The sequence below is a fragment of the Miscanthus floridulus genome, chromosome 2 (genome assembly GCF_019320115.1).
Source record: "Miscanthus floridulus cultivar M001 chromosome 2, ASM1932011v1, whole genome shotgun sequence".
Classification (NCBI taxonomy): Eukaryota; Viridiplantae; Streptophyta; class Magnoliopsida; order Poales; family Poaceae; genus Miscanthus; species Miscanthus floridulus.
Window position 1 is genome coordinate 46392879 of NC_089581.1, and position 26534 is coordinate 46419412.

Below are 26534 nucleotides of genomic sequence, written 5' to 3' on the forward strand. Positions count from 1 at the left end.
GGGATTTCTTGGACCTTTTTTTCCTTTCTACATGAAGTTTATTATAATATGGACAAGAGCATGTAACTGATTCATCTGCCATCTGTCTGGGCAAAATTTCGGTTTATACTGTAGTGAAATGTATTACAATGTATTTGTCTGAGTTTGCAGATATGTCTTGAGCCCCTGATTAAACTTGTATTGCAAATATTTCTGTTTTTCTGTTTTGTTGTGGGTAACATATTATCTGCAATGGAGCTGCAGCAATCACGGATTGAATCTTAAGAGTAAAATATGCATTTCATAATTAGATGCTTCATGGTCAAACAAAGACAGTAGTCTCATCTGATGCTAACTTCAACAAAAGTCGCCTCATTCATCACCACCGTTGTCAATCAATAACTAAAATTCAGATGTACAGCGACTGTTCTCAGAATGTTGCTTCCAAGGGCTAAAAGCCTGTTTGATTTAATTCACTCGAAGAACTTGCTAAAACTAGAGGAATGACAAATGAGGTTCTGCCCAAATGAGGTTCCACCTTCTATCATCAGCTTGCAGCGTACGAAGTCCTGTGCTGCTTCAACTGTGGTGATATTTGGTAATTTCTTTCGTCAGCAGGAATGTTGTAGAACTCTGCAAGGTACTCCAAAGCTTCATGATTCCCATCACAAACCTTCCAAAGTGACGCCACTTCCCCCGGAGCAACAGTGCCCCACTCCTGGCAGTCATTCAGAAAGTCCAGCAGCTTGGAGTAATAAGAATCGTAGTTGAGGAGCAAGAACGGAACCGGGAGCGCTGACCCGATCCTCTCCAGTTGAATCAGCGCCATGATCTCAAACAACTCGTCCAGTGTCCCGACCCCTCCTGGCAGTGCAACCACGGCGGTTCTGTCAGTAGGGCTGCTCCGCACCGCAGCATCCACCAGGCCATGCTTCCTCGCTGAGAAGAACCTGAAATTCAGCTTTGCACATAGTGATCACCATGTGCATAAGTTGTGCAATGTGAATCTTATTTTTGCATCCTCAGGAAATTCAGGTACCTGCATGTGAGGTAGGTCTCCGGTGGCAGGTAAGGATGGAAGCCTGAGCTTGTCCATTCACCGGCCTCCTTTGCAATCTTCAAGCCGCCAACCAGCTTGTCTGCCTCAAGGGCACCTTGCATGGCAGCATCCATGAGCCCAGGGCCAGCTCCGGTCCATGTGGTGGTGCAGTCGAGCAGCCGAGCTATCTATGCAAAGACAGGTAGCTGACCAAATGCATAAAGATATGCCAATGACTCTCATGTCTACACTACACTCTACAGCTACTTGCAGTCGAATTCGATGCAATGGCTCATGTCTGAATAAATCTTTTACGGCGTTCTCTAACTCTTCAAGGAACTATGTTAGTTAGGTCAAGAATATGCCTGCTGAAACTAGCAACATGTTGTGAATGTTAGATTGCTAATAGTAGTACTGCTTGCCTCTCTGGCGAGCTCGGTGGTTTGGAGGAAATGCGGGTGCGTGGGCGGGACCCTGGAGGAGCCGAGGTAGACGGCGCCCCTGCCGAGGCGGCGGACGAGGTCGAAGCACCGCGCCATCTCCTCCCTCACCTGCACAGGCAACCAGGAGCCCATGAGTGAGTCCTGCGTTTGGCAGGGACGACGAGCGAGGGACGGGCCGGCGATAGCAGATTAGCAGGTGGGTCACCTCGCGGGGGCTACTCCTCGGAGGACCCAAGACCGAGCCAGCTTCCGCTTCCGCCTCCGCCTCGAGCTCTCCCAGCTGCTGCCGCCGCCGGTCGCCGGACGCGGCGGCGATGGCGCCGCGGGGACGGGCTCCCCCGCCGCCGCAGAGGCTAAGCGAGGCCGGCAGGGGCGGACGCGGGCGCCAACAACAAGGAAGGGCGCGGCGCTGGCTGTGCCTGAACCCGAGAGCGGGATGCAACCGGGGTCCGAATTCAGCCCCAACCGAGCTCGCCGCCGCCGCTTCCATGGACATGGATGGTGAATTGGTGAGTGTCGCCTGTCGCCTCCTCGGTCAGTTCGCACTCCCCTCTACTCGGCCCTGTTCGCTCGTGTCAGGAGCTGTACTGTTTTTCCGTGAACGTGCAGACTCCAGACAGCAGGCAGACACAGACATATGCACGGCTTGCCCAATGGCTCATGGTGGGCGTTCGGTTCTCGGTTCGGTTTTGGTTCGGCTCCTTTGGTTATCGAAGAAATTCGGTTTCTAGAAAATAGGAACCGATCGATTCCAAAAAATTTTTAAAAACCGAGCATTTTGGTTCTCGGTTATTTCGGTTCGGTTCCGGTTCTAACCGAACTAACCGAATTTTTTCAGAAGACCTCAAGATAATAATAAATATACTTGTTCTAAGGCAAATTTATGCAACACTATATTCATCTTTAATAATAATAATATATAAGAAAACAATAGCAATATAGTAACACAAATATATAGCAGTTCAAATATAAAACACTACACATAATCCTACAAAATACAAGTAAGTGAAGTATAATTCATGTAATTCGGTTCTTTCGGTTAATTCGGTTAACCGAGAGTAGGAACCGAATTTTCTTCGGTTATTTCGGTTCTTCAATATCAGGAACCGAATAAGGAACCGAAATTTTCGGTTCCGGTTCTTTCGGTTTCGGTTCTGGTTCTCGGTTCTCGGTTATTTTTGCCCAGCCTTACCAATGGCCCAATGGTGGCACATTGGCACATTGGCACATTGCTGCGTCCCCAATGGCCCAATGGCGGCACTCTACTGCCAAATCGCATCCGAATATCGAATTTTGGGTGAAGGGGCGCATCAAGATAACTTCGGCCCAATGCTATGGTGCCAAACTCAAAGCGAACAAGCACTCCACTCCACTGCCTTTGTGAAGAATATTCGACAACGCACGGAGTTTATGAAGAATATTCTACGAGGCAGCCTTGGAGTTTACCGGCAAATCTGTCAGGAGATCAACGTTTGGAAGGCAGCCTTCAGAAGCGCTGAGTTTGTGCATGAGAACAGGAGTCCAATATCGATGTGCTATCCACGCTAGTATAGGTCGGCATGTTTGGTTTTTGAGAGGTCTTCTAGTTAAACTAGCAAATATGCTCGTACGCGGGAGAAGGGTCACGTGGTTGGGAACCGCATGATCCTTCTTCCTCCTTGCTGGCGCTACCCCCGTCATCATCGCCATGTTGTGACCACCAACCCAAACCCTCTTGTACACCCGTCTGTCAGTGAATTCTCTCCTGGAATCGTGACCCTCGGCGCCCGGTGGCTCTTCCTCCTCCTGCGCAAACTGCCATCTCCCACCACCCCCACGAGTGTCCACGTCGTCTCAGCCACCATCACCGCCATGTTGTGACCACCAACCCAAACCCTCTTGTACACCCGTCTATCAGTGAATTCTCTCCTGGAACCGTGACCCCCGGCGCCATGTGGCTCTTCTTCCTCTCGGCGGGGCGCAAACGCACGACCCATCAAGTGTATGAGTTTGCGCTGGGAAAAATAAAAATACAAAAACCACGAGAAAACATACCAAACTATACTCAAGAAAAGAAAATAATAAAACCTAAAAATGTGGCGATAAAGTACTCGCCTGCTCCAGTATCAGTAGATTTTGCGTGTCTCACCGATCCAGCGTAGACCGTTGATAGATTTTGTTTATTTTGCTAGCAATTGTGCCTGTGCGTTGCTAAATGCGAGTTGTGGTTACTTGTATGAGCATGGATCATCAGTCCGAGCATATTTTGGAAAGTAAAAAAATAGGAGACTCATAATATATTTATTATTTATATTTATAAGAAAAAAGTGGGAGATAAAAAAGATAAGAAATGTGAGTTATGCTTACTTGTATGAGCGTGGATCGAGAGTCCAGACTCACATACGGACACGGAGGACGTGAGCGTATTTTTGGAAAGTTAAAAATAGGAGACTCTCATAATATTTTATTATTAATTATTTTTGTTTATTATAAGAAAAAGTGGGAGATAAAAAAGAGAAGAAAAAAGTCACACACAGAGCCGATGATGGGAAGAGGAAACGGAAAATAAAAAGAAACAGGAAAGGGACACGTGGACGGGAGCATCGGAAACAACGGACGGTTCACGGACAAAACATGGACACAGTTTTTTTTGTATCTAATGGTGAGTCCAAGCCACTTTAGGATCAGGTTGGATGAAAAATTCTTAGTGGCAGAAATTTTGCCTCTTTAGTATTAGGTATAGATAAAGGGAATAACTAGCACGGGGACGTCTGCCCCAGGCCTGCATCCGGACGTAGATCCGCCGCACCCTGTTCCGTCCCACACATAACAGAGCGCCCATAGGGGGTCTCAACCTTGTTGCGCCCGCGTCACCTGCATAGCCAGGGTCTGCATCTCCGTCGCGTAGGGAGGTGCCACAACCTTTTGCTCCAGGACCTCCGGCGGGGCTAGCGGAGGCAACATGTCATACGGGAGTGGGTCCGCATGCGCTAGCGCGTCCTCCGGTGGAGCGCTGCTGCTAGCTTACAGCCGACGCCGCCATGGCTCCCGCACAGCTCTCTCTTCCTCGCTAAACAACCCTGCATTGAGATCTACTTTTGCAACACTCAGATGGAACAACTGCAACATACGACTAAAACAGATGAAACATTTGGAACATACACTTGCAACATAGTCACAGTAACGTGTGCAACATCCACATAGAGCACTTGTAACATACGTCTGAAACAAATGAAACATATGGAACATGTTGTTGTAACATATATGTGAAACATATGCAAATATCCAGATCAAAACGCTTGCAACATATGTCTGGAACAGATGAAATATTTTTGAACAAACGCTTGCAACATACCTTTGAAACACTTGCAACATATGCAACATTCATAAGAAACAACTGCAACACACCTTTGAAAAGACTGAAACACCTAAAACATACATTTGCAGCATAGGGGTGGGGAAGCCTGGGCCGGTCGATTCCAGTCGTCGGGGTTGGAGCCAATGGCGAGCGGCGACGCATGAACACCACCAGCACCCAGCACCAGCGGCACGCGCAAGCACCACCACCAACCAGCGCCACCAACACCGACCTTGGCTTAGCCTAGCAGGCGGCGCGTGCTACGAGAGGGAATGGGTGGCGTGACGCACGACCAAAGCAAGGAGCGAGTGCGGGTGAGGCGCGTGACGGGCTGAGGAGAGGAGCGAGGAGCGAGCGGCGCAGGTGGGGCGCGCGACAGCGCAGGAGCGAGCGAGCGGTGCAAGGTCAGGGCGCAGTGGGAGAAGGCAGAGTTAGCGAGCGGTGTCCAGATGAGAATAAGATTTGGAGCCAAAGTTGCGGTCACGCCATGTGTCCATCCGGAGGGAGTCGCTGGCGTTTGACGTGGAGAGTGGTATTGCTAAAAAAAACACTCCACTGCCTAAAATATGCCACCGCATATTGTTTGCAGCGTAGCAACCATATTTTCAACAAATGCATATATAGACAGCAATTTGACACGTTCTCCTCCAGAATTACTTTTTCCCCCTTCCAGCACATGAAATTGGGCTAAAACACTTCCATCCAAACATATGATATATTGCCATAAAGTTGGGCCCGTTGCTTCAAGCTATGCATTCCCATGTAATCACAAAACCCAATAAAATGTTTTGCATCCAACATAGTTCGGCAAGACAGTGTTCCTTGTGTAGAATTACATGGAAAAAATTTGCCCAAACAATATGTTAATCACCATGCGGCAAGGCAATCTTATTGTCTTATTCTGCTCCAGGAATAATGGTAACATTTGTTTCAATTGGTATCCCCCAGTTCCTTGACGAACTTATCCTTCAGCAAGCTGTTTGATCCCGCCATTCTTCGCGACATCAAATCAAAATCTCCACCGCTTCTGCGAATCAGAAGAAATAAAGTCACAGACATTCAGAGACACTCAATCAAATTGTGGTCACAAAAGCTTCTTGGCCAAACTCGCTGACTTACGGGTCAAAAACAAGGCCCCCGGCTTCCTGAAGAATTACAGCTCCAGCAGCAACATCCCTGGAGGAAAATTAGCAGTTTGAGATGAACATATGCACTTTGTATTTTTGTTCAAACCACTGTTATTAATTTGGTTAAACCATACCAGGGGCCACCAAACCCCATCTCATAACACAAATCAAGTCTACCACAGGCAACTCCACACATGTTTAAAGCTAATGAGCCACACATCCGTATGGATCGAATCTGGAAAAAAGGAACTGCGGTTAAGAATGTTGATACGTTAAACTGTATTTATATTCGAGGCAACTGATGTTACTTTACAGAATTTACCTTGTATAGTAGCTTGTTGATTCTGTTGGTTGTATCATCCAAAGTGACCTTGTCTCTTTTGGTTCCAACCTGATCAATCAGTATAATTATCAGTTCAGTATTTCCAGTAGGTTCTTTTGAGTAAGAGGTTCTAAGATGTAAATTGCCATCCACGGTCAAGAAGATGTACATGCAGTTACACAGGAGCATTTGCCATTCAAGCCAAAAATCAAGTCACAGCTATCAAAGTATCAAGAATGCCAGGAGACGAAATAAAAGGAGCATACAAGAGGTTCTAGGATGTACATTGTCATCCACAGTTTAGAAGATGCATTACATGAAGTTACATGGGAGCAGTGCCCTTCAAGCCAAAATCAAGTCACAGCAATCAAAATAAAGCATGCCAGGTGAAGATATAAAAAAGGTATGCCAGGTGATGAAATAAAAGAGAATACAAGAAATAACTTTCTTCAATGATGATGCATGTCTTATCCATGTAACATGTTTGCACTCGGCCAATTAGTCCCCTAATTCAATTTTTTAGAAGGATGTTTGACTAAGAATTTCAGGAAACAAAAGCAGGTTGTGCGTCCAATTGTTTAGGTTATAGTTCCTACTGATTTGGTAGTAGTTCTTTTCAAACTAGATTGTTGTGATGAGATCATTGAAATTTTAAGAGGAAGAAGCAGCAATAGAGTTCCTGCGTATGCTATCATCTTCTAGTGAAACAAACTTGACCTGAGAAATATGATGCAATGTATAAACTGCATGGTTTAAGTTAATTCTTGATAGCTCCACTTACCTCTGTTACCAGAAGAGCCTTCACTAACTCATCTTGAGATGATGCTGCATAAGAAAGATGCACATATTCAAACTAGCACGAGCAACTTGAGGGAGAAAGTGCGCAGGGAGCAACATGTAGCTTCAATTGATTGTTGCTAAATCAGGGTATACCTTTAATTGGAGAGCCATTCAGGAAAGCTCCTTTTCCACGAACCGCCGTGAAAAGCTAAATGGAACAAGCAGCTTAAGATTAGACTAAAATTCAGTGGCAAAATATAAAGGACAGTTAGAATTAGGGGACAGATAATATAGCGTCCTTCCACTCATTGCAACACTACATATATGAACATTATGCTGGATGCTGAATCAGTTAACACCTCGTTCATGATGGGGTTGAAGACGACTCCGACGGTAGGAATTTTCTCAATGGTGAGGCCAATCGAGACGCATACAAATGGGAAACTGCAATGCAAGAGATCCGCACAATCTTGGGATGAGAAGAGCAAACATAATTAGAGGGCAGATTTGAACAAAAAAGTGCAGTGCAGGGTAGGACGCCATTGTACCCATGGACAAAATTAGTGGTCCCGTCGAGGGGGTCGACGATCCAAGTCGGGTCGTCGGTGAGGTCAGCCGTGGCCCCGAGCGCCGCGGACGTCTCCTCCCCGATGAACTTGTGGTCCGGGAAGTGCTTCCGGAGGTGGTTGAAGACTAGGTCCTCGCAGGCCTTGTCCGTCTCCGTCACCAAATCCACCTGCCACCGGCGAGCAATGCGCAGCACCGTGAGTACCAAATCCCAATCCAATAGATGGGACGCAACGCAATGGTGTGGTGCATGCATCAACACCGACACGGGGAACCAAAATCACCAGATGGATGAGTGCGAAGGGGATGGACAGGATACCTGGCCCTTGTGCTCGACGTTCTTGGTCTGGTAAAATCCCTTGCGAATGACCTGCTCAGGAAATCAGCAACCAGTGAGGAGACGGGCCCAGAAGAAGGGCAAGAAAAGGCAGGGATTGCAGGAGGAGAACCTCGCCGGCGCTCTTGGCGGCTTCCACCGCCACGACGAGGAACTGCTCCTCCGACATGCCGTGCTCCGATCTCTCGCGCCCGTGATTTTGGTGAGTTCGCCCGCTACGGCCAGCACCCAGCAGCAATTCTGGCCTCTCGCTTCAGCCTTCCTGGGTATAATGGAAAGCAGGCGTGCTGTGCTAGACGTAAGGACTTCGGTTGGGCCGTATCACAACACAATTCCTTCACAAGCCTATACCCGGTATATAGGGCCTAGATCACGAAGCTAAAGTTTAGTCCGTCGTTGATTCCCGCAGTAGATGAATAATTGCAAATTTTTGTGTGTACGAGATTAGAATAACTTAAAAATAACTGACATAATTTTTTATTTTTTCTGATCAGAAAAATACATGAAAAAGAAAGGAGGTAGAAAAATTTGTTGATTTATGGTTAAAGAAAAAAAACAAGAAAACATGGGTTCTGTTGAAGTATTCAGTTTCACCAATAATATACGGAGACTTGCTTCACATTTAGAATTACACAAAAAAGATTTTTCATCGGGAAGAGGTCTACGAAGACTTTTGGGAAAACGTCAACGTTTGCTGGCTATAGGTTGAACGTCGAGTGATTAAAAAATTATTTTTCTCTAATGAGTTCTACACATCACTTAGCCTCTATCAATTTTTGTTAGACCATAATTAGTTAATATTTAGGTCTTCAATTTGGCATCCAAAATATGGAGTTTAGTCCATCCAAACAGGTCTATAGTCTTAGGCAGATCCATCTAATTAACTATTAGCTCTGAAAACTCAACTACTTCCTTCGTATTAAATTAAGACATTTTGTTTTTTCTAGATACATTGCTTTTAGTGTAGTGTATATCTAAGTGCATAGCAAAAAATTATTGTATCTAGAAAACCAAAATATCTTATAATTTGGAATGAAGGAGAGTATGAACTAATTGTTAACCAGATAGTAGGTAAGCTAAGACATTAGCAAACTTATTACTAAGGATCTAAACATATCCTCTCACCAAGTTAACTATTAACTTTGTTAGCTAGAAAAATTGACTAATAATTAATTGTTAATTGGGTGGTAGCTAAGACATTAGCTGACTTATTAGTTGACGATACTAATAACTATGTTAGCTTGAAAACTAACTAATAATTAATTTTTAGTTGGGTAATAGATAAGACATTTGCTGACTTATTAGTTACGATTTAAATATGATTTTAGATATGATTCAGCTAATTGTTAGTCTTATGGATCTAAATAGACCCATAGAATCAGACTTTATATTGTGATATATGAGGCACCCTATAATTCGTCTGAGCACAGGCCGTGAGATCAGATTATACGGATGAAACAACAAACCAAATAGAAATCTTATCTTTAATTCATTGTATAATACTATTCCTAGTAAATAGTAAAATCATATGTCACTTTTCGGGCTATTCGGCTGATGGTTTTTGTGGCTGATAAGCCGGCTAATACGGTTTTGCTGTGAGAGAAAACACTGTACTATGGCGGATAAGCTGGGCGGATAAGTTCAAGTGAACAAAGCGTTTATGCTCCGCGGAGTGAACGGACGGACTAGTGGAGAGTTAGGGATGAAAATTTAGTGGAGAAAAAAAGAGGTATACATAACTTTAGATCATATTTGAATCAGCGCGAGCTCATAGACTATGACTTTTAAAAGCTTTAGCTATCCATACAACCTATGAAAAAGCAGTTTTTTAACAATCTCTACCCAAATATGACAATCACGTAATTCATCCCTTTTGACACGATCGACAAAAGGCAGCTTTCAACGATCTCTAGCCGATCAAATAGGGCCTTCTAAGACATTCTTCTACCAATTCTGTGAAGCAATTTTTAACAATCTTTACCCAAATTGTGACAATCACATAACCCACCCCCCAATTCGGCTTTTAACACGTTCTACAAAGACTGCAGATTTTAACGACCTTACTCGCACCTTCACCTTCACGTACAGACGAGACAGACGAGAAAAGGTCGGTCCGATGGTGCTATGAACTCAGTTTTTTGACAACAGTGCTATGAACTCAGTTGTAGTTGTTCACAGAACTTTGTAGAGATTGCAGCCCACCCTCCCCTCAAAAATAGGAGAGCCTGGAGTAAACCGACAAAACGATAAACAGATGGCCGAGCACCACGTGTTCCTCCGTCCTTTTCCTACCAGACACCGGACTACAGCTACACCTTGCGTTGCATCAGCATATTGTGGCGGATATTCCCACAAGCACAGTTCACACTCCACACCCCACGTAGCAGGAGTCATGTCAGTGCGTCACCCGGACCAAAAGGCCCAGCAAACAAAGCACACTATTCGACAGCACATTCTCCACTACACTCTTGGTTTTGTAAGATTTCATTCCCATGCCATTGGCAACGGCAGAACAAAACATCATTTATGTGTTCATTCACAAGGGGAAAAAAGCAAAGATATGTAGGAACCATAGCTTCATATTGTGCTCTCCGACTCCAATCTCCATGCAGATCCTATCCACTTGCTAGTCGTTCCACGGATATGCCAGATGCCATCACGCCAGACTATGCAAGGCTGGAAAAGCATCACTTGCACGAACCACTAGAATAGTTGAATTTGATTTGATTGACGCCAGTCAGCTGCTCTGGTATTCTGAAGCACTCAAGTATTCCCCGTTCTCCTCGAAGTATTCGACCAAGCGTTTCAGGAACCTGTCGTTGCTCACGGTCTCCACGTCACACACCAGACAGCACTGCCTCCTGGCTCGTGTCACCGCCACGTTCATCCGCCTGTGATCACTCAAGAAACCCACCTAAAAGAACCAAAGGCCACAAGGTTTACTCAGCAATGGCTACAGAAAACCCGGAGACAAAGACAACTATAGTGTTTGGATTATGAGGTGAAGTTTCCCACCTTATATGATCAAAACATAACTAGGAAGTAGGAACATCTCATTTCGGTTGTTAAGTCAGGTTACCATTTTTTCACGAGTAGATTTCATTCATTCTCATGACAAAAATTACGAACTGTAGAATCACAAACAAAAAGTGTGCAGAACATCTTGCGTAAAAAAAGACCATGCTAGCAATGCTTATAGTCCGTGGACCAATTTTTTTCTACATTTTTAAATAATAAAGACAAGTGTACCTAAATCCTGTTTTTCTGGATATACCATGTAACATTGTATATGCATCAGAGTCTATATTCCTGTATATGTACAACTCAATATAAGAATAGCAAATTTTCATCTAATGGGTTCTCAGGAGGGATTTTACCTCTTTCTTTGAGTTAGACCGGACCATTGAAATGATGATGGCTTCTTTCTCCCGGCCTTGAAACCCATCAACTGTCGATATCTCTAAATCTTTCAATTTAGCATCTTTGTTTCTCATCATCTTCAAGCAGGTTACCTATGATATTAAACCATTCAATAATTCAGGCCTTCAGAACTAGGTGAAGCCCTCAAGAAGCCACCATAAATTCATAACAGCCAGATGAATTAAAAGCTGAGAGTTGCAAGAAAATGTATACAATGTAATAAAACAAGTAAAAGACTGAGGCCATCGGCCATGTAAAATCTGCCAACCACCAACAATGGTGTAAATGAGAGAGAGAGAAAAGATATACTGTAGATAGGCATCTTATATATTGAACCTTAACAATGCCCCCCAAAAGGCCGTGTAACATGCATACATATATTAGGTCATGACGATAGGACAGAGAAGTATAAAGCATGGTTATTAACCAGAAGATCATGTACTGCAGGCATCAGTGGATGACTGGTAAAATTAGCTATTAACTTGAATATTATCTTGAATATGCATAGGGTGACTAAGGGACCAAAAACCTGTGCAGAGTAAGGAGTAATTATTCCAATATCAGAAGCATTAACGCCACTCTCAACAAGCAACTTGGCATGGGCAATGGATACTGCTGCCTCGCCCTCGTTCATGGTGCTCTCCTCTTCGTCCTTTACTTCTTCCATATCACACCTAAGAGTATTTGAAAATGTTAGAAACATTATGTGAAAAGCATCCAGAGGGTTCATCTCTTAGGGAAAAAGCGTCTTTTTCAAACAACAAAAGGATGGCCACACCGCATCCTAATTATCTTCTTCGAATACAAAGTATATTTCTACAGAGAAAATAATAATCCTATTTTCTTTTGTAAAGGTACCTAGCAATACTATTTGCAAGGCATACAGAGCAAAAAGGAAAAAAAAGAAAATAGTGAAATCTCTATGTATGAACAGTTCAACAAATAATTACAATAGTGTTCGAAACAGCGAGAAACATCAGATAACAATCACCCTGTAGTGTCAATGAGTATAATAGTTGGTTCTGTTGAAGAAAATCTAGTGACTTCTTCAAGATCATAGAGCATATGCCCAGCAACACTAGAATGTGCTTTGATCTGAGAAGAAACAAGGGAACAATAAGATGTGGAAAATGACAGAAAAACAATCAAAACCAGGACGGAACTGGTAGCATAATAACATAGGGTAAATTCACACCTTATTATTGTAAAGTTCTTTAGACGACCAGCTCATAATGTGCTCGTGCATTCTGTACTGGACAGTGAGCATGGATGTGATTTCCTCTCCATAAGCTTCAGTGAGGCGTTCAAAGAGTGTCTTTCCCATCCCCTTCTTTTCAGCCTCAACACTTTGAATTGTTGGAGGAAGTTGAAGATGGTCTCCAGCAAGAATACATCTTGGCCCCTGAATGCCAAGAAAGTAGATTAAGAAGCTCCAAATCATAATGACAGTCACTGAAACTACAGTATTACATTATTATTACAACCACACTATTGTGCATGCTGATTTATAGTAAACATAAAGGCAATCACTTAGCTAATGGCATTGCCTATCAAGCAGTTCATGTCTAAATAACTACCAGTAGCAGGATGCTTTAAGTGAATTTATGTTAAAACATGACTTCATAAATGTCATAACATTTACCGAGTGGGCAATATTTGCGATGCTCTCAACAGATTCAAATTACATCACAACAGAACACATCACAAACTTTGATTTGTGCTTCAATCTTATACTTACTTTCAACAAGGCTATCCAGCATGCCACCTCAAGTGCCTGAGCAGCTTCATCAATAACAACCAAATCAAATGTAATTCCATTTAGCTTTTTCGAAGATGCGCCAGTCAAAGTTGTCAGCACAACATCGGCGTTTTTCAGTACATCAGTGACTGCAAGCTGCTGTCGTTTTCTCTCCTCTTTTGCAAGGGTTTTGAGCTCTTTCCTGATGTCCCGTTTAGTGTTCCTATCTTTAGCCTTCAGCAATTTGCTATTAAGCACCTGCAAGAGACAGGACATATCAAGAAAAACCTAACCGCAGAGAATAAAGTAACTGAAATCAAAATTATAAGAGGCTTGCCAGTAGTTTGTTCTTTGATAGCTGTCGGTAGTGTCCAAAAAATGTACACACTGCATTATTTTCTATTTGATGTTTTTTTTTTTACTTTTCGCGGTCCCTGATATGACCCCTGACCTCATTTTGTTGCTACATCACTCGATTCGTAAAACTTAACAAACGTATATATTGTGATAAATCTGGTGATGTAGTTTTTGCATATCAGAACATTACCTGATATGATACTTAAACATATTCATGTTCAAGTTTTGAAAGCCTGGCACCATGGATTCTAAGCAGTCATGGTGTAAATAAAAGCAAGAATTTGGAAGTGAATGAATAACTGTTTACCTTCATTTCCTTGCGAATGTCTCCTGCCAAGCTACTATTATCAGCTCGTAATACCTGGTCCCAGAAGTCATATGAACACATGAAGGTATCACAGGTCAAAGATCATATGACTTTTGTTTATATACTCAAACGAGAATTCTTACAGTAATTTTAAACTGCATATCATTTACAGTTATTTAAATTGTTTAAATAAAATGCATGTATAGTTATATGGTTGATAACAAAAGGAAAAGACAATATAAAACCAACTCATTTCTTGATGTTGGGAAAAGAAATAATCGCACTGCAATAACAGAGGCAAAAACTGATCTGACCAAAGGGAATACAAGATTCATAATCTGGATTTTCATAAAATATCCAATGAAGGCAAATGATGATTACACTTTACGATGTATTTGGATAAGCCAATAGTTAGAAAATAGTCAATCGCCACTTACGAAGTAAATAGCAAACTTCATGCATCTAGAAATTCTAGTTCCAACTTCCAAAGCATAGAAGCAAACTGATAAGCCACTAAAAATAGTGTAATACCTGTGCATCAAGAGCGCTGTCGAGCACTTGGGGCAGTAAACGAGCAGGATGCCCTAACCTCACCAATTTTGTCCTGCAGAAGTTCAACAGGCTCATATCACATTAGCAAATTGGTAAAAAAGGCATATATTATGTCACTTATGGGACAACGAAATTATTCACATCCCATCTTCTCTAAAATGGATGCAGTATATGCTTGTCGTTTCTTTCCAACAGAAATCTCAAAGCAAAAATTTTCAGTGATCAACATATTTCATAACTTTGTTTCAGCAAACCTGTATCGTGCAAGTCGTTCAACGATATTATCCACAGCAATATTAGAAGCAGCACAGGCAAGAATCTTTGATCCACGCTTGACCTCCTGCAATATTATCTCAATAATAGTTGTTGTTTTCCCAGTTCCAGGAGGTCCATGAAGCAAGAAAACATCCCTTGATCCAAGAGCCTTTGAAATAGCCTCTTTCTACAGAAGACATATACAACATTTATTATGAAGTGGTAAAAAAGCATCCAGTTTATGTCCTGTAGTTTAAATAATATGCCGTGTCTTGGATGTTTATACAAAAGAAATTGAAAAATCATATATGGTGTACAAGATCAAAGATCAAAACAGTATTTGTGCAGCTCCTGATTTTTTCAAACAATAATAACTTTCTAATAGAAATCCTCTACTATGAAACTTTGTAAAACGTTGAAACATCAAAACAAGCACAAGTTACAAATGACACAGAAACAACCTAAAGATATGACAAGGTAAACCATCAACACTTAAGAGGGTGCTACGATAGTAGACTGCTGGCTCTACTGTTATGCAAACAAGGCCGACTAACTAGTAGTCTAATATTGAGAGGTAAGAGGGTGAAATACAGAAGCAGCCATAATGCAAAATGTGATGGCACACCCACAAGTTGCTGATGCCTGCTGGGCTGGTTTCAGTTGCTACTTCTACTATCGATTTAAATTCAAGAAATACTTGCAATTGAATAAAAATCTGCAGTTGTAATGAATAAAACAAACTATTAACAGCTGCTATATCTTTCTTTTGAAAGACTGAAACTTAATTTAGAGTGTCAACTGTTGCGTATTTCGCTGGGTTACATGGAGGTAGCCACACAGTGAATCATTCTGTGGATGTGCTTCTTCATAGTACAATCTATGGATGTGCTTCTTCACTGTACAACCTTAGTAATAAAATGTTAAATGCACTCAAGTGTAACCACTCATTCACCAGTCATGAAGGAATTAGGTATTTTAATTTTAACCTCGGCTTGAAATACTTTCAAATATAGTCACAGCCTCTCTCCATATGGTGATAAAACTGATAAAAGCAACTACAACTACAACTGTATCATCTTTTGAGTAGTCATTTACTCAATTAAATATGGCAGGCAACAGACACTAACAAATTCTTTGTGGTATCGCAGCATTTAATTAATGGCAGACATCCTGGTGAATTGAATTGCAATTCTGGCTCCCATAATTAAAATGATTATGTACTTTAAGTTTAACACTGCAGGTTGAGAAATCAAACTATTAATTCATACATGACTCAACTTCATGCAATTGTAATTAACAATTTACAAGGAAAGAGGGGTTCCAGCACAAAAGAATTTACTGAAATTCTATGGTAAATCATCCTTAAAATAATATAGTAAATCCTATTATTCCAGAAAAATGACAAGTTTCATTTGTATATGGCTTTTCTTTAACTCATACCATGTGGATCAGAACATAAATGGAACTTAACGATGCTGCATCACACAATCAAGAGCTGAATGCAACCAACAAAGGAAGTATTTCAAATGGTAACCTGTGAATCATCCAAGTTCTTATTGAATGGACTGAATTTCATAGTATCCTTGGAGCGCATGGGTGCCTTCTCTCCAAATAAAACAGGAACAAGGTTTGCACAAGGTCCTGTTTGGACAGCCTTGCTAAGTTCAATTAGTGCATCCTTCATCCTGCGATAAGTGACCTAGAATAGGGATTATCATAATTTGATGTCTGGGCGGCTTGGCAAGCCAGTAAAATCTAAACTACACCAGGAGAAAATCGACAATGAAAGAGGTATATTAAACTGTAGGTCAATGTAACCAGCAATTAACAAACATGGACAATATGACATCACAAACAAAGAAGTGCAATTATGAGCTTAAAAGGCTGCAATTATCTGGAGAAGGCATGGAATGTTGCAAATGCCATAGTACCTCATTTGCAAGCTTCTCAAGACGCAGAGGGCTATTTAAACCATCTTCAGGAATATCATCAAAAGCAACAGTAATGGAAGAATCCTGTTGGTTAAGAAACAAAATTGGTATTATTACTCCTACACACAGATCAAAACCTTAAATTGCCAGTAGCATTAGATGACATGAGTGTACCTTTAAGCGATAAACTACACCTTGACCAAGCGAAGCAGATCCGGCATCTGCCTTATTTGGCTTCAAGGCAACCACATCATGCGTTCCAAACTGCAGTAGAATGAAAAAGTAAAGCGCATTATCGGTCTCAGTGAACATGTTTTCAATCAACATCCTGTGAATATAAAGGAACTTGTGAGTCTTTCCTATGTCACACTGTCACCGCATAGTATTAATGCATGATTCACAAGACCTACAACGGCAAGTGACACAGAGCTCATTTGCATAACAGTCTGAATTCCTAACCCTAATGCCACGACAGCAGGCAACCAAAACAGAGGGCGAGAGCAGCAGCCTCACCTTGTGAGCCGGGAGAACGTCGCCTTTGTTGGGCTGGAATTCCAGGAGCGTCTTCCCCATCAGTCCTGTCTACTCTACGCGCCAAGCATCATATAAGCAAGTCAAAGGCCATTAGAAGTTTAGCACTGAAGACCAGAACTGCAGCATTCGTATCACACCAAGGAGCAAAAGCAGCAACAGAAGTAGAGGACTGAAGCAGCAACCTGGGCATCGGTGCACTTGAGGTTGGCAAAGACGCAGCCCCGCCTCTCCAGGCTCTTGGCGCTCGTCTCGGACTCCGCCGATATCTCCGCCGCCTGTGCACCCACCAAACACGCTCTCACCATCCATTTCTGTCACCAGCCGAGTCAACCGCAAACTTGAAATAGGTGAGAGAGAAAAACCTTCTCAAGATCGATGAGCGGGGCCATGGAGGACACGAACTCCTGCAGCGACATCATCCTCCCCGCCGCGCCCTTGCCGCCGCCGCCGCCTCTCCCCGCCATGTCTTGCCCACTGGAGTTGGACACGAATACACGATTGGCCTTGCCTACTATCGGCTACCCCCTTCCGCCGAGAAAACCATTAGCAGGGTGCAGGGCCGTGTTCCGTGTTGGGCTGAACCCACGTTGTCCAAAATGGCCCATGAAAGCACTAAAGCAGCGGGAACCATATGGCTTGGCGGCCCATGCCGATGCCGTGGCCCGTGGGTATCAGATGACTCGGCGGCTACGAAGGTTCCCTCCGGATCATTAAAAAAAATCATAATGCCCTATGTGTCATTAAAAAAGTTTAATGATCTTCAGCGTTACTGTTCTATTTTTTTTTTTTTGCCTTTCATATCCTTACCGTCAGTTTAGACTCTAACGTCGTCATACTATATGTGTGAAAAGTCAAAAATACCTTTATATCTTTCTAGTTTTGAGTTTTTTCATTTGAAGTCGTTAAGATGCTAAAAAAATTAATAATATATTTAGATATAAGGGTATTTTTGACTTTTCACACATATAGTTTGACAGCGTTAGAGTCCAAATTGATGGCAGTGGCATGAAGAGCATAAAAAAGTTAGAACAATAACACTGTTGACGGTTAAACTTTTTCAGAGGCACATAAAATATTGGATTTTTTTTTTTTTGCACAAGGAATCCCCTTTTCCTTTCCCCCGCGCCGCCACTCGCTGCGCTGCCCTAAAACCCTACCACCACCTGCGCCTCCACATTCTAACCGTAACCGCGTCTCATCTTGTTCTCCGCTCTCCTCCCGCCCGCCTCAGCACAAGTCACAACGAAACCCTAGAGGTCCGCGTGCGACATGGCGGACGGCGCGGGCTCGGCGTCTGGTCTTGAGGAGAAGCTCGCGGGGCTCTCAACGGGCGGCGACGGGCAGAATCCTCCGACGGCGGGTGAGGGCGAAGAGGAGCCGCAGCTCTCGAAGAAGTAGGGACACCCTAGCCTTCCTCTCCCTTGAGCCCGTTGGTTTGCCTTGGTATTTCTGTTCCTGATTCGGGGGGTTGGTTGTTCCGTGTTTGATGTGCGCAGCGCGAAGAAGAGAGAGGAGAAGAGGAAGAAGCTGGAAGAGGAACGGAGGCTCAAAGAGGAAGAGAAGAAGAACAAGGCGAGGAACATTTGTGTTGTTGTTTCTCCCCGTTATTGCAATTCTTGTTTTGTGCTAAATCAGTGAGTCCTGGATAAATTTGGTCAGAACATGTCATTCCTTCCACCAAGTATTGTTCGTTTTTTAGCTCTAGAGAAAATGGCTGTAGTGCTGCAGTTGGAAGTTAAGTTTTCACAATGTTAGTGCCAAAGCTCAAAATTGATGTGTGCCTTCTGTTGTTGTAGGCTGCGGCTGCTGCTGCTAGTGGAAAGCCTCAGAAGGCATCTGCTGCTGACGAGGATGACATGGATCCCACTGTATGTTGCATCTTGCTTTTTCCTGTCTTGCCTTTTTAAATTCTGTTCCTTATTCTTACTCTTATTGGATGGATGTGTTTCCTGCTGCAGCAATACTATGAGAATAGGCTCAAGACTCTTGATTCACTCAAGGCCACAGGTGTAAACCCCTATCCCCATAAGTTCCCGGTTGGCATCTCTGTAGCCGAATACATTGAGAAGTACAAGGCCTTGAGCAATGGGGAGAAGCTTACAGATGTGGCAGAGTGTTTAGCTGGTAACTCCTTTTGTTTTCCTAGGGTTGTATTCTTAACTTGGAGATTCATATAGGTCTCATTTGTATTTTTTTTTATCAAAGGGAGGATCATGAACAAGAGGACATCATCATCTAAGCTATTCTTTTATGATCTTTACGGTGGTGGCATGAAGGTTCAAGTGATGGCTGATGCCAGGTAAAACTTTCAAGTCTAGTATGGTGTTCATTTGTCATGTTTCTTCACTACGCAACTAGCCTATTATTGCTTGAGCTGATTGTCAACCACTGCATGGGGTTCATATTTTTTTATGCACTAGATCATGGCCCTTTTTGGTGCATCGGCTTTCCAGCTTCTGCTTCTTTTTCAGCTGCCACAGATGCCAAATGCAAAACTTTTCGAGTAGCAAGCGCTTGTGGGAAATGCAATTTTTCCAGCGGTGGCAGGGGATCAGCTTTTAAACCATGCCTCCCCTGCATGACTGCCTGATGCCTGTGCTCCTCTGCTCTCCATGCATGCTGCTCCTCACTTCTCCCCCACAGCAAGCAGCAGTGGCGCTTTGCCACTTTCACCTCCCTCCTCTGCCAGAAAGCCGCCGCTCTTCCACAAGCATGTCCGCGGTCGCGCCACTCCTTTGCCGTGCTGCTCTCTGCATCTGTCACCTGAGGCTGCGCCACCTCTCTGCATCCGGCTCCCTGCTCTGGAAGGCCATGGAGCTCGCCGGTGGCAGATCCGCACACACGTCCCTTGTCCTCCGCACTGATTCTGCCAGGCTAAGCGGCGCGCAACCCTGTTCCTGCATGACGAAATCCGATCATGGGGGGTGCACGTGCACTGTGCTCGCCCACACCAGCAGTTGCGTTTTCACAGAAGACCGACCAGGCCAGGCCATGGATTTGCTCTCCTACGATGAGAGTGCTGGAGAGTGGAGGCAACCTTGTTCATCTCTGAATCCTCACCAAAAAAAAAAAAAAGTTGAAAGAGAATCTGAACCTCCGAACAGGATAACGTTTTATTCAGCAGCTTGTCTGGGAAGTGGCTTCTCTGCGCAGCTAGAACAAAGTAGCTTATACAGAAGTTTAAGCTGTTACAAACAGGGCTTCACTCATCCCCTGTTCTGCACTAACTCATAGAAAAGAGCTCCCTGGTGGTAGAGTTCATGCTTTAACTCTGCACATTCATGGTAGATCAAGCACCAGTAGTTAAAGCAAGTCTAGACTACTGATCCTACTTGGCTACTTATGTAGTAGTTTGTGATGGAAATACTCCCTGAACTATACTAATGGCATATGATATGGCTTAGCTAGTTTAACTTTTCATTGCTTGGTCAGCAAAAGGTAGTTTCATTTTGGTTTTCTATCGAAAATGTCACATAGATCTACAATATTTGTCAGTTCGAGAGATAAAGGTGGCCTATTTTGTAGAATAGTTGAGCCTCGTATGGTGACACGATGAAGTATGAAGTATCTCATTTGTGCCAAAAGGTCTTGTTTTCCTTGTGCTTTTATTTATATCGCAGGACCAAGCATAAGGTTATGATTTTTAGTGGACAGTGCATACTTAATACTCCCTCTGTTCCAAATTATAAGATATTTTGGCTTTTCTAGATACATTGCTTTTACTATGTATCTAGACATAGAGTATATCTAAGTGCATAGCAAAAACTACGTACCTACAAAAGCCAAAACGTCGTACAATTTGGAACAGAGGGCTGATAACCTATTTAAGAGATCAATTATTTATACTGGACTGTATTTTTTACCTTTTTATTTTTTATAGGACCTCAGAGTTGGACGAAGCTGAATTCTCTAAGTACCACTCGGGTGTGAAGCGAGGTGATATTGTTGGCATATGTGGCTATCCAGGTTTGTTGTGTTCAGCTCAAATTTTCGAACTATTAACTATAAGTAGGGACTTCTATGAACTATTTTGGTTGAAATATTACTATTTATATTTAGCCGATAGAAATGTTATACTTAGGTAAGTTATCCTTTTGTTATGGTTACAGACATTCAATACAGAATTCAAGTAGTATGTTTTCTTGAAAAAACTGTACTGTTATGTAGTTTATGTTCCTGGTTAACTCTACAGTTCTATTGTTTGCCTGACCACTCAATGATTTGATGATTGTAATGTTTTTCTTGCTATTTTTTATAAACTTTGATTTTTCAATTTGTTGAACATTAAGAAAATGCAATCCAGTTACACAAGTGATAGTGGTGCACGCTATTTGTCTGAGCAATTACAAAATCATAAGATTTCTTTCTATTTTATTGTATTTTTCTATGTTTGATAAGTTAATCAATATGTTGAATATCAGGGAAAAGCAACCGAGGGGAGCTTAGCGTATTCCCAAAGAAATTTGTCGTGCTCTCTCCATGTCTTCATATGATGCCTCGACAGGTGAGAATCAAAATATAATTCAAAAAAAGTCTCTCTTTTTATTGTTTAACAAAGCATGAGAAGGAAGTTGACCAATAAGTTGCAATTTTGGACCCTCTGGATATTGTGGGGACTGTGGCTTTGCCAAACTTATGCTTTCAAGAAGGCCCTATGATATAGTTGAAATGTTTACATATTTAGTGTGTTCAAGCAATCTTTTTAGTTTCTATCTTCAACCCTATGATGTTGTGGGGCTGAACACTGCTTTGGCATACTTTAGGCATTAAAGAAGGCCCATTTTCCTATAATATCAGTTGCAATCTTTACATATCAAGTATTTATTTATTACAGAAAGGTGAAGGAAGTGCGGTGCCTGTACCGTGGACTCCAGGAATGGGTAGGAACATCGAAAATTATGTTTTAAGGGATCAGGTTTGTCATCATTCTTCATTATGTCTTACTTTTCTTGCTTAAACATAAAAACTGGTTATTTACCACTTCTTCAGGCAAGTAGTGTTGTCTTATTTCCTGGCGTTCTGTGGTTCCAAAACATTTGAAGCTTGTTCTTGCAAGAATAAAGCGCTTTCCTCTAGCATCCTGAATATGTAACAAACAACTAAGGAACATTTCCGATCATAATGGACCGTTGTAATCTAATCCAGGTAGCTCACAACTATGCAATGCGGTCAACTTTTTTGGGTTCATGTGGGCTGGCCATTGTTGTGATCACATTTTGGCTGAAAAATATGAATAAGGCATGTGATATCAGGACGCTTGTAAGGATTAGTAAGCCTGTTGAAATAATAGAAAACATGCCTACTCACTTAGGCTTTGTTTCTATGCGCTAGGATGGTTTTGTTTCTATGCGCTAGGATGGTGTGGGATCCTGGCCTGATGCTGGACCACCCTTGTACAATACAAATATGGCCTTACTGTGCAGACAGACAATACTAGCATGCTTAGGGGTCAATCATTTTTTCTAATTTTGCTGTCTCGCGTGTGTTGTGGCGTACCTGTACCTCTATGTGATGTTTATTTTGAGAAATGGGATGTGTATGACACATCCAATCCTGATCTGGAACCTGACTCACTATTTTTGGCATAAGAATTCTATGGGCTGGCCAATCACCAATTAGCACATTATTATATTAACAAAAGTGAGAGATGGCGTCATCCCACTGATCACCATGGGTTGATTCCTGAAACCAAATACATCTATTGTTTCTTTAGCAAGCTAATTGCGAACAATGAATAGTTCACTTTTAGTTTGGCCTGTGTTCAAATGTTGATAATAACTGGAAACCATGCTTTGGTTTTTAATTGTTTGTTTTCTGATGTCAGGAAACTCGGTATCGTCAAAGGTATCTTGATCTTATGGTAAACCATGAAGTGAGGCATATCTTCAAGACACGATCTAAAGTTGCCTCATTTATCCGAAAATTTCTAGATGAACGTGAATTTTTGGAGGTAAGCACAAGATTTGTGCAGTTTCTTTCCAGATTCCAGTTGGCACTTCAATATCTGACCTTTTGTGTATTCTAGGTGGAGACTCCGATGATGAACATGATTGCTGGTGGAGCAGCTGCGAGGCCTTTTGTTACACACCACAATGAATTAAACATGAGGCTTTTTATGCGTATTGCACCTGAATTATATCTGAAGGAATTGGTTGTCGGTGGATTGGACCGTGTTTATGAAATTGGAAAACAATTCAGGAATGAAGGAATTGATTTAACACACAATCCTGAATTCACAACTTGTGAATTTTATATGGCTTATGCCGATTACAATGATGTGATGGAGCTTACTGAAACCATGTTGTCAGGTAACCATGTGTTGACTAAATAATGCTGCACCATTGTAACTTTTTTATCACGTCATTTAAAAATGGAGTATTTACCCCTATATATTTTTATTTTATGGTTAATAGGCATGGTTAAGGAGCTGACAGGTGGCTATAAGATAAAATATCATGCAAATGGAGTTACGAACCCCCCAATAGAAATTGATTTCACGCCTCCCTTCAGGTAGTCAACAGATGCTCTTCAAAGCATCAATATAACTTATATTTTCCCTAGGTGTGCCTTTTACAGTTTTTTCTTTTGTCTTATTGCAGAAGGATAGATATGATTAAAGATTTGGAGGCTATGGCCAATCTCAATATACCAAAAGATCTATCAAGTGATGAAGCGAATCGTTACTTGATAGAAGCATGTGCGAAGTATGACGTGAAATGTCCACCTCCCCAAACGACATCACGGTTACTTGACAAGGTTTCTATTTTGACTTAATGGAAACTGCAGCATGCTGTTGTATTTGGTTTTGGCAGTTAGATTTCAGTACTGATAATATACTTCTTTACTTGAAGAAGCATGCATTGTCCATCCGGCTAGTAGAATTTTGTTTTATTTCCCACTGAATCTCTGATTTGTCAAGGTCTTTATGGTGTTGACTTCAATACTGTTCCATTCTATTGGGAAAAAACACATTGTCTGAGGAATGCTTAGCTTGAATTCATTTGTTTACATGTCAAGGTCTTGGCCTTTTGGAGTTTGGATCAATCATTTCTGTTGCAGTGTATCCCACTAAAATATATTTGCTATAAAACTGATGTGCTCTGTTGGTATTGGATAGTTAGTTGGCCATTTCTTGGAGGAGACGTGTGTGAATCCAACATTTATCATCAATCATCCAGAGATAATGAGTCCATTGGCAAAGTGGCATAGGTCCCGACCTGGATTGACTGAGAGGTTCGAGCTATTTGTTAACAAACATGAGGTATAGACTATTCTTCATTGGCATTCCATGTTTTGCTTCCTTGATGTTTCACAGTATGACCTTCAAATGCCTGTAGGTGTGCAATGCATACACAGAGTTAAACGATCCTGTTGTGCAGAGGCAACGGTTTGAGGAGCAACTAAAGGTAATTTTTAACTTAATGAACACTCAAGTAACCTTGCAGATTGTATATTCCTTTTAGAAGCAACCTAAGTCATTGCTACGTTTTGGATTTCTGAGTCCAAGCATGCACATGCTCGTGTGTGCCTAAGAATATAGAACCAAAAAGGAATGTATGTTGGAAGGGATAGAATGACAAGAAGAGCATAAAAGTTCCTGAACGCTTTTCCTGTTATATTTTCAATTGGGCATTAACTGAGACTTGCATTTGCTGTTCTCTATCCTTCCTTTATTAGGAGTGGTGAGTTGTATAGTCTTTAACTTCGTATATGTCCAGGATCGTCAATCTGGTGATGATGAAGCTATGGCCCTGGACGAAACATTCTGTACTGCCCTTGAGTATGGTCTACCACCAACAGGCGGTTGGGGCTTGGGAATTGATCGCCTCACGATGTTGCTAACAGATTCCCAGAACATTAAGGTTCGAGTATTTCCATCAGTTCTTTTCCATATGAATGTCCAATGCTTTCTTGACATTCTTGGCTTTCACTGGGATATTATTGACTGATATATAATTCTTTCAACGCAAACTCAGGAAGTTCTTCTATTCCCGGCTATGAAGCCTCAAGAGTAGCTACCACAGAGCCAAAAGCCACAAAAGGGTATGCTTATGAGTCTAACTTTTAAGACTCTTTGTTTGCTTGATTGAGAACAGTAATTGATAATTTTCAAGCATGTAAGGCATTTTTTTCTACGTATTTTTCAAGTTGAAAGAACAATTAATAATTCACCTTTCTGAGGAATTAGGATGTCTATAAGTCAACAACCTTTTAGGCCAAGTCACCTCTCTACAACTTTGTTTGCTTTTTGCTGCACTTGTAGAATACTTTCTTGAAGGGTGTCTAGAGATTGCAATCTTTGCTGACCTCTGGATAAAGCGTTTGCAATTGTTTATCACTAGCCGCAGTGTGTGAAATGATAGACAGCCATCTAGTTACATGTGCACAGTTCAGGATGAACCAAGGTTTTGTTTTTGTTGTTGCCTTGAGTTATAGTTTTCAAGATTGTATGGAATTATAACTTTTTCCACAGAAATTATGAATTTGTAAAAAGATTCTATTTTGTTATATTCTATGTAGTCAGAAATAACTGCTATTCTATGTAGTCAGAAATAACTGCTAGCAACCCACGATTAACTGAGACCAAATGAGAGAGCATTCAAAAGTACATTACCGTTTCCATTGTAGAATAGCCCTGAAAAGGGACTAATGACATTCTATATGTTATACCTCATGCCTTGGCACCAGCAAAGAATGGTGATTTCCTATTGCCCTGTGCTGAGCTTGAGGTGAAGCTCTGAATTTAACGTTGTGTAAAACTCATGGTGACACTGAGTCGCTTCAGTCGTTTAATCTGCCTTAAAAAGCAGAGGACTAATGCCATGTGTTTTAGGAAATACATAGTTACATACCTTCTTTGGTAGGGTTGAGATTTAAAAATTTATACTCTACACAATGGAGACATTTCAGGAAATCTGTCTGATTCTAGATTCCCTGGACGTGCTGAGTGCACTGTTCTACATTTCTATTGGAAGCTTTGTTTGATATGCTGTTTCAGTTTCTAGTGCCCGATGCTGATTGTGTTGTATAATTCAGACGTCCACTTTGTTGATTTTTACACTAGCTGCACCGCATCTAATTCTGGTTACGCTAACTCAGATGTTTGTGTCACAGTTCAAAGCAAACATGATGCTACATAGGCTGGAGGATATAGTGAAGTCCTTGGATCTGTTGTGACTTATACATCTTTTTGCCTGTGTGTGCGAGGTTTCCATTTTTCATTATTTTTCTAAACCATCTTGTATTGCCCGGCAGCCAGTTATTAACCAGAAAATGTAAGAAAGTTCAGTTTAACTTCAAACGTGGGGTTTTGCAAATACTCTGGGTCTGTGTGCGCTCAAATTGGTGAGAAGCATGCGCAAAATGTATGATCATTGCTTACTTGAAGCTAATGTTTAGCCATTATTCAGGCTAAACTGCCACTGGAATGTGCAAAACGATCTTTTTGAACAGGGTATATCATATATGGAAACCTTGCAGTCAGCTGAGTTGAATATTGTAAAACAAAT

The 26534-nt window shown here is 42.0% G+C and overlaps 4 protein-coding genes across 6 annotated transcripts; 1 reads left to right on the forward strand and 3 right to left on the reverse strand.

Moving 5' to 3' along the window:
* Positions 1-308: 308 nt before the first annotated feature.
* On the reverse strand, positions 309-2079 carry LOC136538677 (uncharacterized). The gene is made up of 4 exons (XM_066530636.1): positions 1667-2079; positions 1441-1569; positions 1019-1206; positions 309-929 (listed from the first exon to the last, which is right to left on the reverse strand). Exons 1-4 carry the CDS (start codon positions 1955-1957, stop codon positions 527-529), a joined length of 1011 nt encoding a protein of 336 aa, XP_066386733.1. The 5' UTR covers positions 1958-2079; the 3' UTR covers positions 309-526.
* A 3401-nt stretch (positions 2080-5480) lies between these two features.
* Positions 5481-8240, reverse strand: LOC136538678 (inositol monophosphatase 3-like). Its single transcript, XM_066530637.1, has 10 exons — positions 8044-8240; positions 7914-7964; positions 7576-7763; positions 7387-7471; positions 7181-7235; positions 7029-7072; positions 6248-6316; positions 6060-6160; positions 5918-5974; positions 5481-5825 (listed from the first exon to the last, which is right to left on the reverse strand). Exons 1-10 carry the CDS (start codon positions 8098-8100, stop codon positions 5729-5731), a joined length of 804 nt encoding a protein of 267 aa, XP_066386734.1. The 5' UTR covers positions 8101-8240; the 3' UTR covers positions 5481-5728.
* A 2163-nt stretch (positions 8241-10403) lies between these two features.
* On the reverse strand, positions 10404-17541 carry LOC136523196 (uncharacterized). Of its 2 annotated transcripts, none has more exons than XM_066516964.1 (15): positions 17388-17541; positions 17208-17300; positions 17005-17073; positions 16666-16755; positions 16492-16575; positions 16095-16259; positions 14560-14747; positions 14285-14357; positions 13754-13807; positions 13090-13347; positions 12547-12753; positions 12343-12446; positions 11881-12025; positions 11309-11443; positions 10404-10845 (listed from the first exon to the last, which is right to left on the reverse strand). In XM_066516964.1, exons 1-15 carry the CDS (start codon positions 17487-17489, stop codon positions 10669-10671), a joined length of 1944 nt encoding a protein of 647 aa, XP_066373061.1. In that variant the 5' UTR covers positions 17490-17541; the 3' UTR covers positions 10404-10668. The 2 variants fall into 2 exon arrangements, with proteins under 2 accessions (XP_066373061.1, XP_066373064.1); XM_066516967.1 differs by having other exon boundaries at positions 17005-17078; positions 17388-17418.
* A 643-nt stretch (positions 17542-18184) lies between these two features.
* Positions 18185-26508, forward strand: LOC136523208 (lysine--tRNA ligase). Of its 2 annotated transcripts, XM_066516973.1 has the most exons (17): positions 18185-18419; positions 18522-18597; positions 18822-18893; positions 18984-19149; positions 19231-19324; positions 20906-20991; positions 21447-21529; positions 21860-21940; positions 22850-22975; positions 23051-23333; positions 23439-23535; positions 23625-23781; positions 24143-24286; positions 24363-24431; positions 24744-24887; positions 25002-25068; positions 26140-26508. In XM_066516973.1, the coding sequence occupies exons 1-16, from the start codon at positions 18295-18297 to the stop codon at positions 25038-25040; spliced, it is 1842 nt and encodes a 613-aa protein (XP_066373070.1). In that variant the 5' UTR covers positions 18185-18294; the 3' UTR covers positions 25041-25068; positions 26140-26508. The 2 variants fall into 2 exon arrangements, with proteins under 2 accessions (XP_066373070.1, XP_066373073.1); XM_066516976.1 differs by lacking the exon at positions 18185-18419 and having other exon boundaries at positions 18530-18659.
* The last annotated feature ends 26 nt before the right edge of the window (positions 26509-26534 follow it).